The sequence below is a fragment of the Oncorhynchus masou genome, chromosome 25 (assembly GCF_036934945.1).
Source record: "Oncorhynchus masou masou isolate Uvic2021 chromosome 25, UVic_Omas_1.1, whole genome shotgun sequence".
NCBI classification, from domain to species: domain Eukaryota; kingdom Metazoa; phylum Chordata; class Actinopteri; order Salmoniformes; family Salmonidae; genus Oncorhynchus; species Oncorhynchus masou.
In genome coordinates, this window is record NC_088236.1 from 2,097,037 (window position 1) to 2,116,291 (window position 19,255).

The window sequence follows — 19,255 nt, forward strand, 5'->3', positions numbered from 1 at the left end:
CTCTCATTCTATTGATCTATCTCCCCCATTCTATTGATCTCTCTCTCCCAATCTATTGATCTCTCTCTTCCATTCTATTGATCTCTCTCTCTCTCTCCCATTCTATTGATCTCTCTCTCCCATTCTATTGATCTCTCTCTCTCCCATTCTATTGATCTCTCTCCCATTCCATTGATCTCTCTCTCTCTCCCATTCTATTGATTTCTCTCTCCCATTCTATTGATATCTCTCTCTCTCCCATTCTATTGATCTCTCTCTCTCCCATTCTATTGATCACTCTCTCCCATTCTATTGATCACTCTCTCTCATTCTATTGATCTCTCTCTCCCATTCTATTGATCTCTAGTCTCTCCCATTCTATTGATCTCTCCCTCCCATTCTATTGATCTCTCTCTCTCTCCCATTCTATTGACCTCTCTCTCCCATTCTATTGATCTCTCTCTCCCATTCTATTGATCTCTCTCTCTCTCTCATTCTATTGATCCCTCCCTCTCTCATTCTACTGATCGCTCTCTCCCCCAATCTGTTGATCTCTCTCTCGCATGATATTGATCTCTCTCTCCCATTCTATTGATCTCTCTGTCCCATTCTATTGATCTCTCTCTCCCATTCTATTGATCTCTCTCTATCTCCCATTCTATTGATCTCTCTCTCTCCCATTCTATTGATCTCTCTCTCTCTCCCATTCTATTGATCTCACTCTCTCCCCCATTCTATTGATCTCTCTCTCCCATTCTATTGATCTCTCTCTCTCTCCCCCATTATATTGATCTCTCTCTCTCCCATTCTATTGATCTCTCTCTCTCCCCCATTCTATTGATATCTCTCTCCCACCCTATTGATCTCTCTCCCATTCTATTGATCTCTCTCTCTCCCATTCTATTGATCTCTCTCTCTCTCCCATTCTATTGATCTCTCTCTCTCTCCCATTCTATTGATCTCTCTCTCCCATTCTATTGATCTCTCTCTCCCATTCTATTGATCTCTCTCTCCCATTCTATTGATCTCTCTCCCATTCTATTGATCTCTCTCCCCCATTCTATTGATCTCTCTCCCCCATTCTATTGATCTCTCTCTCCCATTCTATTGATCTCTCTCTCTCCCTCCCATTCTATTGATCTCTCTCTCTCTCCCATTCTATTGACCTCTCTCTCCCATTCTATTGATCTCTCTCTCCCATTCTATTGATCTCTCTCTCTCTCTCTCATTCTATTGATCCCTCCCTCTCTCATTCTACTGATCGCTCTCTCCCCCAATCTGTTGATCTCTCTCTCGCATGATATTGATCTCTCTCTCCCATTCTATTGATCTCTCTGTCCCATTCTATTGATCTCTCTGTCCCATTCTATTGATCTCTCTCTCCCATTCTATTGATCTCTCTCTATCTCCCATTCTATTGATCTCTCTCTCCCCCATTCCATTGATCTCTTTCTCTCATTCTATTGATCTCTCTCCCCCATTCTATTGATCTCTCTCTCCCATTCTATTGATCTCTCTCCCATTCTATTGATCTCTCTCCCCCATTCTATTGATCTCTCTCTCTCCCATTCTATTGATATATATCTTCCATTCTATTGATCTCTCTCTCTCTCTCTCTCTCATTCTATTGATCCCTCCCTCTCTCATTCTACTGATTGCTCTCTCCCCCAATCTGTTGATCTCTCTCACATTCTATTGATCTCTCTCCCATTCTATTGATCTCTCTCCCCCATTCTATTGATCTCTCTCCCATTCTATTGATCTCTCTCCCATTCTATTGATCTCTCTCTCTCCCATTCTATTGATCTCTCTCTCTCCCATTCTATTGATCTCTCTCTCCCATTCTATTGATCTCTCTCTCTCCCATTCTATTGATCTCTCTCTCCCATTCTATTGATCTCTCTCTCTCCCATTCTATTGATCACTCTCTCCCATTCTATTGATCTCACTCTCTCCCATTCTATTGATCTGTCTCTCTCTCTCTCCCATTATATTGATCTCTCTCTCTCCCCCATTCTATTGATCTCTCTCTCGCATTCTATTGATCTCTCTCTCCCATTCTATTGATCTCTCTCTCCCATTCTATTGATCTCTCTGTCCCATTCTATTGATCTCTCTCTCTCATTCTATTGATCTCTCTCTATCTCCCATTCTATTGATCTCTCTCTCCCCCTTCCATTGATCTCTCTCCCCCATTCTATTGATCTCTCTCTCCCATTCTATTGATCTCTCTCTCTCTCTCTCTCCCACTCTATTGATCTCAATTCAATTCAATTCAAGGGGCTTTATTGGCATGGGAAACATGTGTTAACATTGCCAAAGCAAGTAAGGTATATAATATATAAAGTGAAATAAACAATAAAAATTAACAGTAGACATCACACATACAGAAGTTTCAAAACAATAAAGACATTACAAATGTCATATTATATATATATATATATATATATATATATATATATATACAGTGTTTTTACAATGTGCAAATGGTAAAGGACACAAGATAAAATAAATAAGCATAGATATGTGTTGTATTTACAATGGTGCGTGTTCTTCACTGGTTGCCCTTTTCTCGTGGCAACAGGTCACAAATCTTGCTGCTCTGATGGCACACTGTGGAATTTCACCCAGTAGATATGGGAGTTTTTCAAAATTGGATTTGTTTTCGAATTCTTTGTGGATCTGTGTAATCTGAGGGAAATATGTCTCTCTAATATGGTCATACATTGGGCAGGAGGTTAGGAAGTGCAGCTCAGTTTCCACCTCATTTTGTGGGCAGTGAGCACATAGCCTGTCTTCTCTTGAGAGCCATGTCTGCCTACGTCGGCCTTTCTCAATAGCAAGGCTATGCTCGCTGAGTCTGTACATAGTCAAAGCTTTCCTTAATTTTGGGTCAGTCACAGTGGTCAGGTATTCTGCCGCTGTGTACTCTCTGTGTAGGGCCAAATAGCATTCTAGTTTGCTCTGTTTTTTTGTTAATTCTTTCCAGTGTGTCAAGTAATTATCTTTTTGTTTTCTCATGATTTGGTTGGGTCTAATTGTGCTGCTGTCATGGGGCTCTGTAGGGTGTGTTTGTGAACAGAGCCCCAGGACCAGCTTGCTTAGGGACTCTTCTCCAGGTTCATCTCTCTGTAGGTGATGGCTTTGTTGTGGAAGGTTTGGGATTCGCTTCCTTTTAGGTGGTTATAGAATTTAACTGCTCTTTTCTGGATTTTGATAATTAGTGGGTATCGGCCTAATTCTGCTCTGCATGCATTATTTGGTGTTCTACGTTGTACACTGAGGATATTTTTGCAGAATTCTGCGTGCAGAGTCTCAATTTGGTGTTTGTCCCATTTTGTGAATTCTTGGTTGGTGAGCGGACCCCAGACCTCACAACCATAAAGGGCAATGGGCTCTATGACTGATTCAAGTATTTTTAGCCAAATCCTAATTGGTATGTTGAAATTTATGTTCCTTTTGATGGCATGGAATGCCCTTCTTGCCTTGTCTCTCAGATCGTTCACAGCTTTGTGGAAGTTACCTGTGGCGCTGATGTTTAGGCCAAGGTATGTATAGTTTTTTGTGTGCTCTAGGGCAACAGTGTCTAGATGGAATTTGTATTTGTGGTCCTGGTGACTGGACCTTTTTTGGAACACCATTATTTTGGTCTTACTGAGATTTACTGTCAGGGCCCAGGTCTGACAGAATCTGTGCATAAGATCTAGGTGCTGCTGTAGGCCCTCCTTGGTTGGTGACAGAAGCACCAGATCATCAGCAAACAGCAGACATTTGACTTCAGATTCTAGTAGGGTGAGGCCGGGTGCTGCAGACTTTTCTAGTGCCCGCGCCAGTTCGTTGATATATATGTTGAAGAGGGTGGGGCTTAAGCTGCATCCCTGTCTAACCCCACGACCCTGTGTGAAGAAATGTGTGTGTTTTTTGCCAATTTTAACCGCACACTTGTTGTTTGTGTACATGGATTTTATGATGTCGTATGTTTTACCCCCAACACCACTTTCCAATAGTTTGTATTATATTGATTATATTGATCTTTCCCTCTCTCATTCTACTGATCGCTCTCTCCCCCAATCTGTTGATGTCTCTGTCCCATTCTATTGATCTCTCTCTCTCCCATTCTATTGATCTCTCTCTCTCTATCTCTCTCATTCTACTGATCTCTCTCTCATTCTATTGTTCTCTCTCTCTCCCATTCTATTGATCTCAATCTCTCCCCCATTCTATTGGTCTCTCTCTCCCATTCTATTGATCTCTCTCTCTCTCCCCCATTATATTGATCTCTCTCTCTCCCATTCTATTGATCTCTCTCTCTCCCCCATTCTATTGATATCTCTCTTCCATTCTATTGATCTCTCTCTCCCATTCTATTGATCTCTCTCTCCCACCCTATTGATCTCTCTCCCATTCTATTGATCTCTCTCCCATTCTATTGATCTCTCTCTCTCCCATTCTATTGATCTCTCTCTCCCATTCTATTGATCTCTCTCTCCCATTCTATTGATCTCTCTCTCCCATTCTATTGATCTCTCTCCCATTCTATTGATCTCTCTCCCCCATTCTATTGATCTCTCTCCCTCCCATTCTATTGATCTCTCTCTCTCTCCCATTCTATTGACCTCTCTCTCCCATTCTATTGATCTCTCTCTCCCATTCTATGGATCTCTCTCTCTCTCTCTCTCATTCTATTGATCCCTCCCTCTCTCATTCTACTGATCGCTCTCTCCCCCAATCTGTTGATCTCTGTCTCTCCCATTCTATTGATCTCTCTCCCCCATTCTATTGATCTCTCTCCCATTCTATTGATCTCTCTCTCTCCCATTCTATTGATCTCTCTCTCTCCCATTCTATTGATCTCTCTCTCCCATTCTATTGATCTCTCTCTCCCATTCTATTGATCTCTCTCTCAAAATTCTATTGATCTATCTCTCTCCCATTCTGTTGATCTCTCTCTCTCCCATGATATTGATCTCTCTCTCTCCCCCATTCTATTGATCTCTCTCTCCCATTCTATTGATCTCTCTGTCCCATTCTATTGATCTCTCTGTCCCATTCTATTGATCTCTCTCTCCCATTCTATTGATCTCTCTCTCTCATTCTATTGATCTCTCTCCCCCATTCTATTGATCTCTCTCTCACATTCTATTGATCTCTCTCTCTCTCTCTCTCTCTCTCTCTCTCTCTTTCTCTCTCTCTCTCTCTCTCTCTCTCTCTCTCTCTCTCTCTCTCTCTCATTCTATTGATCTCTCCCTCTCGCATTCTACTGATCGCTCTCTCCCCCAATCTATTGATCTCTCTCCCCCATTCTATTGAGCTCTCTCCCATTCTATTGATCTCTCTCTCCCATTCTATTGATCTCTCTCTCTCCCATTCTATTGATCTCTCTCTCCCATTCTATTGATCTCTCTCTCTCCCATTATATTGATCTCTCTCGCCCCCATTCTATTGATCTCTCTCCCATTCTATTGATCTCTCTCTCCCCCATTCTATTGATCTCTCTCTCCAATTCTATTGATCTCTCTCTCTCCCATTCTATTAGATGTACTCACACTGTGACGTTGGGGTCAGGTTAGGGTTAGATTTACTCACACTGTGACGTTGTGGTCAGGTTAGGGTTAGATGTACTCACACTGTGACGTTGCGGTCAGGTTAGGGTTAGATGTACTCACACTGTGACGTTGCGGTCAGGTTAGGGTTAGATGTACTCACACTGTGACGTTGCAGTCAGGTTAGGGTTAGATGTACTCACACTGTGACGTTGCGGTCAGGTTAGGGTTAGATGTACTCACACTGTGACGTTGCGTTCAGGTTAGGGTTAGAGGTACTCACACTGTGACGTTGCGGTCAGGTTAGGGTTAGATGTACTCACACTGTGACGTTGCGGTCAGGTTAGGGTTAGATGTACTCACACTGTGACGTTGTGGTCAGGTTAGGGTTAGATGTACTCACACTGTGACGTTGCGGTCAGGTTAGGGTTAGATGTACTCACACTGTGACGTTGTGGTCAGGTTAGGGTTAGATGTACTCACACTGTGACGTTGCGGTCAGGTTAGGGTTAGATGTACTCACACTGTGACGTTGCGGTCAGGTTAGGGTTAGATGTACTCACACTGTGACGTTGCGGTCGGGTTAGGGTTAGATGTACTCACACTGTGACGTTGCGGTCGGGGCAGCTGTCACCAAAGGTTCCTCCCTGTTCCTTGAAGGTGATGAGGTTCCATACAGCCACCACAGTGTCTTCAGGAACACTGAAGTGGAACAGCTCCACGCTGGCGAAGGACCGGAACGCGTTCAGCTTACGAGGCGTCCGTGTAAAGTAGTCTGTTACGAAGTGACAATCTGGAGGAACGAGAGAGGGGGAGGACGAGGGGAGGGGGAGGACGAGGGAGGGGGAGGACGAGGGGAGGGGGAGGACGAGGGGGGGCGAGGGGGAGGACGAGGGGAGGGGGAGGACGAGGGGGGCGAGGGGGAGGACGAGGGGAGGGGGAGGACGAGGACGAGGACGAGGACGAGGGGAGGGGGAGGGGGAGGACGGGGGGAGGATGGGGGGAGGACGGGGGGAGGGGGAGGACGAGGGGGGCGAGGGGGAGGACGAGGGGAGGGGGAGGACGAGGACGAGGGGGAGGACGAGGGGAGGACGGGGGGAGGACGGGGGGAGGACGGGGGAGAGGGAGGGGGAGGAAAGAGAGAGGGGGAGGACGAGGGGGAGGACGAGGGGGGGCGAGGGGGGACGAGGGGGGGGCGAGGGGGGACGGGGGGGGCGAGGGGGGGGACGAGGGGAGGGGGAGGGGGAGGGGGCGGGGGGAGGACGAGGGGGGAGGGGGGAGGACGAGGGGGCGGGAGGGGGAGGGGGAGGGGGAGGACGAAGGGGGCGGGAGGGCGAGGACGAGGGGGAAGGCGAGTCAGAGAAATGATTAGTTACATTTCTCCGGGCGAAGACGCACATTCTCACCCAGACACCACACACACACACACGCAGGCACACACAGGGGACAGCGGGTAGAGAAATTGCTTCTAATGCAGTTTAGGTGATTTTCTCCTCAGAATCTAACATCCAATGATTTAATCATGTTGATGTGAGACAGTCAGCCTTCAGATCCAGCATTTACTCTCAATCCACTCTACCCCCTGTCCCCACCATCCCTATCAGCAGGCCAGGGAGGAGACAGAGAGACCACATCTACAGCCTCTGGTCTAAAGTAGTACATTTTAATAGGGAATAGGGTGCCATAGGGCTCTGGACTAAAGTAGTGCACTATATAGGGAATAGGATGACATAGGGCTCTGGTCTAAAGTAGTGTACTATATAGGGAATAAGATGACATAGGGCTCTGGTCTAAAGTAGTGCACTATATAGGGAATAAGATGACATAGGGCTCTGGTCTAAAGTAGTGTACTATATAGGGAATAAGATGACATAGGGCTCTGGTCTAAAGTAGTGCACTATATAGGGAATAAGATGACATAGGGCTCTGGTCTAAAGTAGTGCACTATATAGTGAATAAGATGACATAGGGCTCTGGTCTAAAGTAGTGCACTATATAGGGAATAAGATGACATAGGGCTATGGTCTAAAGTAGTGCACTATATAGGGAATAAGATGACATAGGGCTCTGGTCTAAAGTAGTGCACTATATAGGGAATAAGATGACATAGGGCTCTGGTCTAAAGTAGTGTACTATATAGGGAATAAGATGACATAGGGCTCTGGTCTAAAGTAGTGCACTATATAGGGAATAGGGCTCTGGTCTAAAGTAGTGTACTATATAGGGAATAGGGCTCTGGTCTAAAGTAGTGCATTATATAGGGAATAGGGCTCTGGTCTAAAGTAGTGCACTATATAGGGAATAAGATGACATAGGGCTCTGGTCTAAAGTAGTGCACTATATAGGGAATAAGATGACATAGGGCTCTGGTCTAAAGTAGTGCACTATATAGGGAATAAGATGACATAGGGCTCTGGTCTAAAGTAGTGTACTATATAGGGAATAAGATGACATAGGGCTCTGGTCTAAAGTAGTGCACTATATAGGGAATAGGGCTCTGGTCTAAAGTAGTGTACTATATAGGGAATAGGGCTCTGGTCTAAAGTAGTGCATTATATAGGGAATAGGGCTCTGGTCTAAAGTAGTGCACTATATAGGGAATAAGATGACATAGGGCTCTGGTCTAAAGTAGTGTACTATATAGGGAATAAGATGACATAGGGCTCTGGTCTAAAGAAGTGCACTAGATAGGGAATAGGGCTCTGGTCTAAAGTAGTGCACTATATAGGGAATAAGATGACATAGGGCTCTGGTCTAAAGTAGTGTACTATATAGGGAATAAGATGACATAGGGCTCTGGTCTAAAGTAGTGTACTATATAGGGAATAGGGCTCTGGTCTAAAGTAGTGCACTATATAGGGAATAAGATGACATAGGGCTCTGGTCTAAAGTAGTGTACTATATAGGGAATAGGGTGCCATTTGGGATGTAGTCTTTCAGTAATCAGCCGTGTCTCACCACCACTGCAAGACGTCTCAGATACACAGATATCTTAATGCCGATTTATACCCTACGGGGAAGGACGATTTGGAGTGTAGGGCAGTGTCACAAAGTCATTTTTGTCACAAAAAGGGGAGGCTCCTTGTAGTGCGCTCCGACATTCTACGTACTCCCGTGCCACATGAAAATTGTAACGCGCCGTATCTTTCCAGCCGCGGGGCAGTGTGTGTAGGCAACGAACCTGGTTCCCTGATCTCATTTATAGGATATGCATCAGAGTAGCCTATTTTGCATTGATATGCAAATCTCATCTCAGCGTTAAACCAAACAACACTGTAGCCTTATTAGGATCCAAAAAGGTATTTTTGTGATTCCAGGCTATTGGTCTTTGTGAGACACAGAGTAGGTGAACGGATTATCTCCGCATGTGTGGTTCCCACCGTGAAGCATGGAGGAGGAGGTGTGATGGTGTGATGTTGCTTTGCTGGTGACACAGTCTGTGATTTATTTAGAATTCAGCATGGCTTCCACATCATTCTGCAGCGATACTCCATCCCATCTGGTTTGCACTTAGTGGGAATATCATTTGTTTTTCAACAGGAAAATGACCCAACACACCTCCAGGCTGTGTACGGGCTATTTGACCAAGAAGGAGAGTGATGGAGTGCTGCATCAGATGACCTGGCCTCCACAATCACCCGACCTCAACCCAAATGAGATGGTTTGGGATAAGTTGGTACGCGGAGTGAAGGAAAAGCAGCCAACAAGTCTTCAGCATATGTGGGAACACCTTCAAGACTGTTAGAAAAGCATTCCAGGTGAATCTGGTTGAGAGAATGCCAAGAGTATGCAAAACTGTCATCAAGGCAACGGATGGCTACTTTGAAGAATCTCAAATATAAAATATATTTAGATCTGTCCAGGCAGGTGAAACTGGTTGAGAGAATGCCAAGAGTGTGCTGTCATCAAGGCAAAGGGTTGCTACTTTGAAGAATCTCAAATATAACATATATATTTGCTTAACTTTTTTGGTTACTACATGATTCCATATGGACCCTCTCTTTCGAACATTATCCGCTGTTGCAACCCCTATTACGAGTCTGTTCAATCTCTCTTTCGTATCGAGATTCCTAAATATTGGAAAGCGGTCGCGGTCATCCCCCTCTTCAAAGGGGGACACACTCTAGACCCATACTGCTGTAGACCTATATCTATTCTACCCTGCCTTTCTTAGGTCTTTGAAAGCCAAGTTAACAAAACAGATCACTGACCATTTCGAATCCCACAGTACCTTCTCCGCTATGCAATCTGGTTTCAGAGCTGGTCATGGGTGCACCTCAGCCACGCTCAAGTTACTAAACGATATCGTAACCGCAATTGATAAAAGACAGTTCTGTGCAGCCGTATTCATCGACCTGGCCAAGGCTTTCGACTCTGTCAATCACCATATTCTTATCAGCAGACTCAACAACCTTGGTTTCTCTAATGACTGCCTCGCCTGCTTCACCAACTACTTCTCAGATAGAGTTCAGTATGTTAAATTGGAGGGCCTGTTGTCCGGACTTCTGGTAGTCTCTATGGGGGACACACAGGGTTCAATTCTCAGGCCGACTATTTTCTATGTATAAATCAATGATGTCACTCTTGCTGCGGGTGATTCCCTGATCCACCTCTACACAGAAGACACCATTCTGTATACATCTGGCCCTGCTTTGGACACTGTGTTAACTAACCTCCAAACAAGCCTCAATGCCACACAACACTCCTTCCGTGGCCTCCAACTGCTCTTAAACGCTAGTAAACTAAATGCATGCTCTTCAACCGATCGCTGCCCGCACCTGCCCGCCTGTCCAGCATCACTACTCTGGATGGTTCTGACTTAGAATATGTGGGCAACTATAAATACCTAGGTGTCTGGCTAGACTGTAAACTCTCTTTAGTCTGTAAACTAACCATATACCACCTCTATGCTCTCGTTGGCTGGTCCTCGCTACATATTTATCGCCAAGTCCACTGGCTCCAGGTCATCTATAAGTCTTTGCTAGGTAAAGCTCTGCCTTATCTCAGCTCACTGGTCACCATAGCAACACCCACCCATAGCACGTGCTCCAGCAGGTATATTTCACTGGTCATCCCCAAAGCTAATTCCTCTTTGGCCACCTTTCCTTCCAGTTCTCTGCTGCCTATGACTGGAACGAATTGCAAAAAAATCACTGAAGCTGGAGACATTTACATTTACATTTAAGTCATTTAGCAGACGCTCTTATCCAGAGCGACTTACAAGTTAAATTTTTACCTTTATTTAACCAGGCAAGTCAGTTAAGAACACATTCTTATTTTCAATGACGGCCTGGGAACAGTGGGTTAACTGCCTGTTCAGGGGCAGAACGACAGATTTGTACCTTGTCGGCTCGGGGGTTTGAACTCACAACCTTCCGGTTACTAGTCCAACGCTCTAACCACTAGGCTACCCTGCCGCCCCAGACTTAAATCTCCCTCGCTAACTTTAAGCATCAGCTGTCAGACCAGCTTACCGATTGCTGCAGCTGTACACAGCCCATCTAGTCGATCTACCTCATCCCCATATTGTTTTTATTTACTCTGCTCTTTTGCACACCAGTATTTCTACTTGCACATTCATCTTCTGCACATCTATCACTCCAGTGTTCATTTGCTAAATTGTAATTACTTCGCCAATATTGGCCTATTTATTGCCATACCTCCTTACTCAATTTGCACACACCGTATATAGATTTTCTATTGTGTTGTTGTCTGTATGCTTGTTTATGTGTAACTCTGTGTTACACAGTTGTAAATGAGAACTTGTTCTCAACTGGCCTCCCTGGTTAAATAAAGGGGAAATAAAAAATGTGTGATTTCATAGTTTTGATATCTTCACTATTATTCAACAATGTAGAAAATAGTAAAAATAATGAAAAACCCTGCAATGAGTAGGTGTGTCCAAACTTGATTGTTTCTGTGTATATATAAATATATTTACAAAAAAATATAAGGGGATTGGAACTGACACAGACAATTACATTGATGGAAGCCACAATTTATCTGCACTATTAAAACTGATCTACCCCTAAACATGTTTTAAATAATGACTTCTTTTGCTTTCACAACAAATGAGAAGTCAACATGAAAACGTCTGTTGCCCCATTGTGATTGTAGCTATTTGGGAGTCTGGACCGGCATGGGATCGTGTTACCAAAAGGTGCACGTTGCTTCGAAAATATCAGACTCCACCCAACACACACAGGCGCATATACACTTTACACCTTGCCTGCTTTACACTTCAAACCTCACACGCTTTACAATTTACCCCTCACACGCTTTACACTTTACCCCTCACACGCTTTACACTGTACCCCTCACACGCTTTACACTTTACCCCTCACACGCTTTACACTTTACCCCTCACACGCTTTACACTTTACACCTTGCCTGCTTTACACTTTACACCTCACACACTTTACACTTTACCCCTCACACGCTTTACACTTTACCCCTCACACGCTTTACACTTTACCCCTCACACGCTTTACACTTTACACCTTGCCTGCTTTACACTTTACCCCTCACACGCTTTACACTTTACCCCTCACACGCTTTACACTTTACACCTTGCCTGCTTTACACTTTACCCCTCACACGCTTTACACTTTACCCCTCACACGCTTTACACTTTACCCCTAACACGCTTTACACTTTACACCTTGCCTGCTTTACACTTCACACCTCACACACTTTACACTTTACCACTCACACGCTTTACACTTTACCCCTCACACGCTTTACACTTTACCCCTCACACGCTTTACACTTTACCCCTCACACACTTTACACCTCACACGCTTTACACTTTACCCCTCACACGTATTACACTTTACCCCTCACACGCTTTACACTTTACCCCTCACACGCTTTACACTTTACCCCTCACACGCTTTACACTTTACACCTTGCCTGCTTTACACTTCACACTTCACACCTCACACGCTTTACACTTTACCCCTCACACACTTTACACTTTACCCCTCACACGCTTTACACTTTACCCCTCACACGCTTTACACTTTAGCCCTCACACGCTTTACACTTTACCCCTCACATGCTTTACACTTCACACTTCACACCTCACATACTTTACACTTTGCACCTCACACGCTTTACACTTTGCACCTCAGACGCTTTACACTTTACACCTCACACGCATAACACTTTTCACCTCGTCTGCTTTACACTTTGCACCTCGCCTGCTTAAAACTTTACAACTCACAGACTTTATACATTACACCTCACCTGCTTTACACTTTACACCTTGCCTGCTTTACACTTTACACCTTGCCTGCTTTACACGTTTACACCTCACACACTTTATACGTTTAACCTTGCCTGCTTTACACTTTACATATTGCCTGTTTTACACTTTAAACCTTGTCTGCTTTACACTTTACCCCTCACACGCTTTACACTTTAAACCTTGCCTGCTTTACACTTTACACCTTGCACGCTTTACACTTTACCCCTAATACGCTTTAAACTTTAAACCTTGCCTGCTTTACACTTTACACCTTTCCTGTTGTACACTTTAAACCTTGTCTGCTTTACACTTTACCCCTCACACGCTTTACATTTTACACCTTGCCTGCTTTACACTTTAAACCTTGCCTACTTTACACTTTAAACCTTGTCTGCTTTACACGTTTACCCCTCACACGCTTTACACTTTAAACCTTGTCTGCTTTACACTTTACACCTCACCTGCTTTACACCTTGCCTACTTTACACTTTACACCTCACCTGCTTTATACCTCGCCTGCTTTACACTTTGCACCTCGCCTGCTTAAAACTTTACACCTCGCCTGCTTTACACATTACACCTCGCCTGCTTTACACTTTACACCTCGCCTGCTTTACACTTTACACCTTGCCTGGTTTACACTTTACACCTTGCCTGGTTTACACTTTACCCCTCACACGCTTTAAACTTTAAACCTTGCCTGCTTTACACTTTACACCTTTCCTGTTGTACACTTTAAACCTTGTCTGCTTTACACTTTACCCCTCACACGTTTTACACTTTACACCTTGCCTGCTTTACACTTTAAACCTTGTCTGCTTTACACTTTACACCTTGCCTGCTTTACACATTACACCTCGCCTGCTTTACACTTTACACCTTGCCTGCTTTATACTTTACACCTTGCCTGCTTTACACTTTAAACCTTGCCTACTTTACACTTTACCCCTCACACGCTTTACACTTTAAACCTTGCCTGCTTTACACTTTTACCCCTCACACGCTTTACACTTTACACCTTGCCTGCTTTCCCCTTTAAACCTTGTCTGCTTTACACTTTACACCTTGTCTGCTTTACACTTTAAACCTTGCCTGCTTTACACTTTAAACCTTGTCTGCTTTACACTTTACACCTTGCCTGCTTTACACTTTAAACCTTACCTGCTTTACACTTCACCCCTCACACGCTTTACACTTTACACCTTGCCTGCTTTACACTTTAAACCTTGCCTACTTTACACTTTGAACCTTACCTGCTTTACACTTTACCCCTCACACGCTTTACACTTTACACCTTGCCTGCTTTACACTTTAAACCTTGCCTACTTTACACTTTTACCCCTCACACAATTTACACTTCACACCTCACACGCTTTACACTTTACCCCTCACAAGCTTTACACTTCACCCCTCACACGCTTTACACTTTACCCCTCACACGCTTTACACTTTACCCCTCACACGCTTTACACTTTACGCCTTGCCTGCTTTACACTTTGCACCTCGCCTGCTTAAAACTTTACACCTCGCCTGCTTTACACATTACACCTCGCCTGCTTTACACTTTACACCTCGCCTGCTTTACACTTTACACCTTGCCTGGTTTACACTTTACACCTTGCCTGGTTTACACTTTACCCCTCACACGCTTTAAACTTTAAACCTTGCCTGCTTTACACTTTACACCTTTCCTGTTGTACACTTTAAACCTTGTCTGCTTTACACTTTACCCCTCACACGCTTTACACTTTACACCTTGCCTGCTTTACACTTTAAACCTTGTCTGTTTTACACATTACACCTCGCCTGCTTTACACTTTACACCTTGCCTGCTTTATACTTTACACCTTGCCTGCTTTACACTTTAAACCTTGCCTACTTTACACTTTACCCCTCACACGCTTTACACTTTAAACCTTGCCTGCTTTACACTTTTACCCCTCACACGCTTTACACTTTACACCTTGCCTGCTTTCCCCTTTAAACCTTGTCTGCTTTACACTTTACACCTTGTCTGCTTTACACTTTAAACCTTGCCTGCTTTACACTTTAAACCTTGTCTGCTTTACACTTTACACCTTGCCTGCTTTACACTTTAAACCTTACCTGCTTTACACTTCACCCCTCACACGCTTTACACTTTACACCTTGCCTGCTTTACACTTTAAACCTTGCCTACTTTACACTTTGAACCTTACCTGCTTTACACTTTACCCCTCACACGCTTTACACTTTACACCTTGCCTGCTTTACACTTTAAACCTTGCCTACTTTACACTTTTACCCCTCACACAATTTACACTTCACACCTCACACGCTTTACACTTTACCCCTCACAAGCTTTACACTTCACCCCTCACACGCTTTACACTTTACCCCTCACACGCTTTACACTTTACCCCTCACACGCTTTACACTTTACGCCTTGCCTGCTTTACACTTTAAACCTTGCCTGCTTTACACTTTAAACCTCACCTGCAGAGTGGCATACAGACAGACAGACAGACAGAAAGACAGACAGACAGACAGACAGACAGACAGACAGACAGACAGACAGACAGACAGACAGATTACAGCCTTCAGAGTGGCGTACAGACAGACAGGCAGATTACAGCCTTCAGAGTGGGGTACAGACAGACAGACAGATTGCATCCTTCAAAGTGGGGTACAGACAGACAGAACCAGACCAGGTATAATTGGCTGCTAATTACTGTCACCACCTGGACTGCAACTGATTACATGGATTAACTGGTTTGACTCAGAAGATGGTTTTTTACCAAAGAAAATAAAAACTGTGAGAGAGACTTTCCTTGGGAGTTTCATTGTTTAATACCAGTCATACTGCTGAAAGAATCCTCCAACCGAAACAACTGGAATCAAACAAGATGCTAGAGCAAGATGCCAACTCTGTCTAGCGCAGTACCGTCCTCAGTGCCTTTAAAACGTGGCATTCCAGCTTCCTAATAGCTCGGCCTCTACTGTATCGTTAATAATGCAGCCGTCAATCTTAGACATTCCGGCAGTGCCCTGTGTCAGAGGACTGAGAACACATATCCCTGAATAAAACAGATGTTGCCTGTCCTTTCACTGTACTCTCTGACTGGGCTCCACTACTTCACAGCTGTCTGCTGTTATCTGTGCTCTGACTGGGCTCCACTACTTCACAGCTGTCTGCTGTTATCTGTGCTCTGACTGGGCCTGAGACCTGGCAGTGTGGTGGACAACAACCTCTCCCTCAACGTCAGCAAGACAGAGGAAGCTGATCGTGGACTACAGGAAACGGAGGGGCGAGCACGCCTCCATCCACATCGATGGGGCTGTAGTGGTGTGGGTTGAGAGTTCCTCGCGACTTGCCAGTGAAGAGCACTTTTTGCCAGTCCTGTCTTGTCCAGCGACGATGGGTTTGAGCCCATAGGCGACGTTGTTGCCCGTGATGTCTGGTGAGGACCTGCCTTACAACAGGCCTACAAGCCCTCAATCCAGCTTCTCTCAGCCTATTGCGGACAGCCTGAACACTGATGGAGGGATTGTGCGTTCCTGGTGTAACTCGGGCAGTTATTGTTGTTGCCATCTTGTACCTGTCCCGCAGGTGTGATGTTCAGATGTACTGATCCTGTGCAGGTGTTGTGACATGTGGTCTGCTACTGCGAGGACGATCAGCTGTCCGTCCTGTCTCCCTGTAGCTCTGTCTTAGGTGTCTCACAGTAAGGACATGGCAATAAATTGCCCAGGCCACATCTGCAGTACTCATGCCTCCTTGCAGCATGCCATACCTTAAGGGAACATTTCGACAATCACCGTATAGTTAGTGAGAAAGTACCTATTGGAACTGTACGGTCCCTTACTAGACGTCCGAAAACATTTTAGAAATTCGGGGACGGCGTCGGGCCGAGCGGTAGGGCCAGACCTACCGGGAAGTCATCAAATGAACTTTGTCGGACATTCGGTTTTCGTTTAATAAAATAAACAAATTTTAGCCCATTTTTGCGCAATGCCGAAATATCCCACAAGAGGGCATAAGCAATCATATTGCTATTGGACAAAACATCACGAATCACGACGTGCCATATCTCGGAAACCGAAAATATTTCGAAGCCGAAACTTGGTGAGCGTAGGTTTGGCATTATGGGAAGATGGCCCCGAACAAGATGGCGTCTAGGCCTCAACGGTTTTTGAGTTATGGCCATATTTCTGGGATTAAAGGTCCAAAATGAAAATAGAGAAAAGATTTTTTCACTTCACGTCAAAGTCAAGGAGCCTCCGGTGTCAATAAAAAAAATCGGCCATTTATCTATCGTCATTTACGAGAAATCGTACGTTGACCAGATCGTGATGTTCAGATATAGGTGTTTTTTTTTTTCAACGGTTACAGATCCAGTTGCAGGGTGTTCATACGAGTATTTTTAAAATGTGCTGCGGAGCTCTGCGACATTTCTGTGATTTTCTATGATTTTCTGAAATAACACACACTCACTAAACCCTCCGTAAATAACTCAGTTCTTAACGTAAAGACTTAAAACTCAGGATTCTGTAAAGGCATACCCCAATGAGGATATGAGTTTATTTATAGCTTCCTGTGCCAACCGGAAGTGCCATAATTGGTGTCTCAGGGGCTGTTTGGAAGGGTTAAAAAAATCAGATCTGTCCAAAACTTCATATGTGTGATTAGACAACCCCCATGAACTGTAAATCAGTCATTTTTCCCAACAGATGTCAAAGAAAAGCTCTCACACACACACACACAGCAAGGATGGAGTGACAAAGCGTGGTGTTTAAAGACACAGAGAGCAGGCAATGGCATAAACATAATCCCAAGGCCGTGCCGAGTCCAACGAGGTGCCCCTCTTGACCGTAGCTCGCTCGGTCTGAGCGCAGCGACCATGAGAAAAATAGGCCCACAATGATGCCTGCACCACAATGTCATTGGATTTTGGGTGACAGCGGCGGAACCGTTAGGTTTAGAAGGACAATTCAAACACAGGACTGTTCCTAAGGTCCTCCCGATCTGTGCAAGCCTAACCTTGACTGTGTGGCATTAACCTTTCACAGTTAAAAGAAGGTGTTTACAAAAAAACAGTGTGCATTGACTTCTCTCCCCATAGGAATACATTGCCTGCTCCCCTAAATACAACCTGGGGTCTTTATGGGTTATGAATGCTGTATGAACCTGTCTTCTATGACATTCCATCAGACCACTATGAGGTCTACCTGTGTCGATTCTAAGCTTCCTGGAGCAACCGGAAGTGGTTAGATTGACCCAAAAGGTATTTGGATGTACATCACCTCGAAAGGTGCCGAGGCCTCTGCATTTTTCAACCCTGTGTAGATCAGTCAATTCTCAACTTAAAGACTTAAAACTCAGGATTCCCTAGGTTTCTATGTCAGTCAAGACATGTGTGTATTTATAGCTTCCTGTGCCAACCGGAAGTGCCATAATTGGTGTCTCAGGGGCTGTTTGGAAGGGTTAAAAAAATCAGATCTGTCCAAAACTTCATATGTGTGATTAGACAACCCCCATGAACTGTAAATCAGTCATTTTTCCCATAAAAATTCAAAGGAAAAATAAATCACACAGATACACAACTTGGATGGAGGGACGTATTGGGGTGTGTAGAGACTGACAGTGCCTCCAATAGTTAGCTTTGTTCGAGCTAAAAAAGAACCGTCAGACCTAGAGTTCCGAAACTTTAGAATCCTGTTCTAGACCTCAGGTAGATAGTGCGTGGTGAGTTACGGCGCTCTAGGAGGTTCTCGGACCGAGAAACAGCGTCGAACATTTGCAATGACTTCAATTCATTTTGACCATTACGAAAATGGCGACATTTAGAAATGTCCCAGAGACACAAGACTAGGTGCATTGTGACCGTCTCGGCCCATAGAGACAGAACCCAACATCTCGGTCCGATAGCTCATTCAAGGACCCCGTAGCAAGGCATGGAAAAAGTGGATTTTCAGCACCAATTAGGCTTTTACTCGGACACCAAATGACCTATCGAGCCGAAACTCGGGATTCGGGGTCGCCTCACATAGGACTACACATAATGTCCGAACTGGCCCCGCAGCTAGAAAGTAACTATGTGTTTTATGGTTTTTTAATGTTTTGTACCGAAGGCCTTGTGAATTTTGGGCCAGCTCTGAAGTATGTTATACTTGGCTCCTAAATGAGTTGGGAAAAGTGGGTTTGGTGTCAGTTTGTATCAGTTTGGTGTCAGAATGATATCAAATTGACTGATGGACGGTGACTTGCAGGTGACTCTTGTCCATTAGCAATATGTTTAAGCGGTGAGGTACCATCACCAAAAGCGACATTTTGAAATCAACCCAAACGAGCGATGGAGAGGTACCAGTATCACTGCCCAGCCATCCCGAGGTCATCGGGCCAGTCAATTTGGCATTCCTGCAAAAATTTTCAGTGACTTTGCAAAAGTAAGGAACATTTGCAATATGTTTTAACAGTGAGGTACCATCACCAAAAGCGACATTC

At 44.6% G+C, this 19,255-nt stretch overlaps 1 protein-coding gene across 1 annotated transcript in view; it reads right to left on the bottom strand.

Annotated features, from left to right (window-relative positions):
• tmem8b (transmembrane protein 8B) overlaps nucleotides 1-19,255 on the bottom strand; it is a 358,579-nt gene that overhangs the window by 287,935 nt on the left and 51,389 nt on the right. Inside the window, exon 2 of the mRNA XM_064936529.1 lies at nucleotides 6,126-6,315. Coding sequence (XP_064792601.1) covers nucleotides 6,126-6,315 — 190 coding nt within the window. The remainder of the gene's footprint in view (nucleotides 1-6,125; nucleotides 6,316-19,255) is intronic.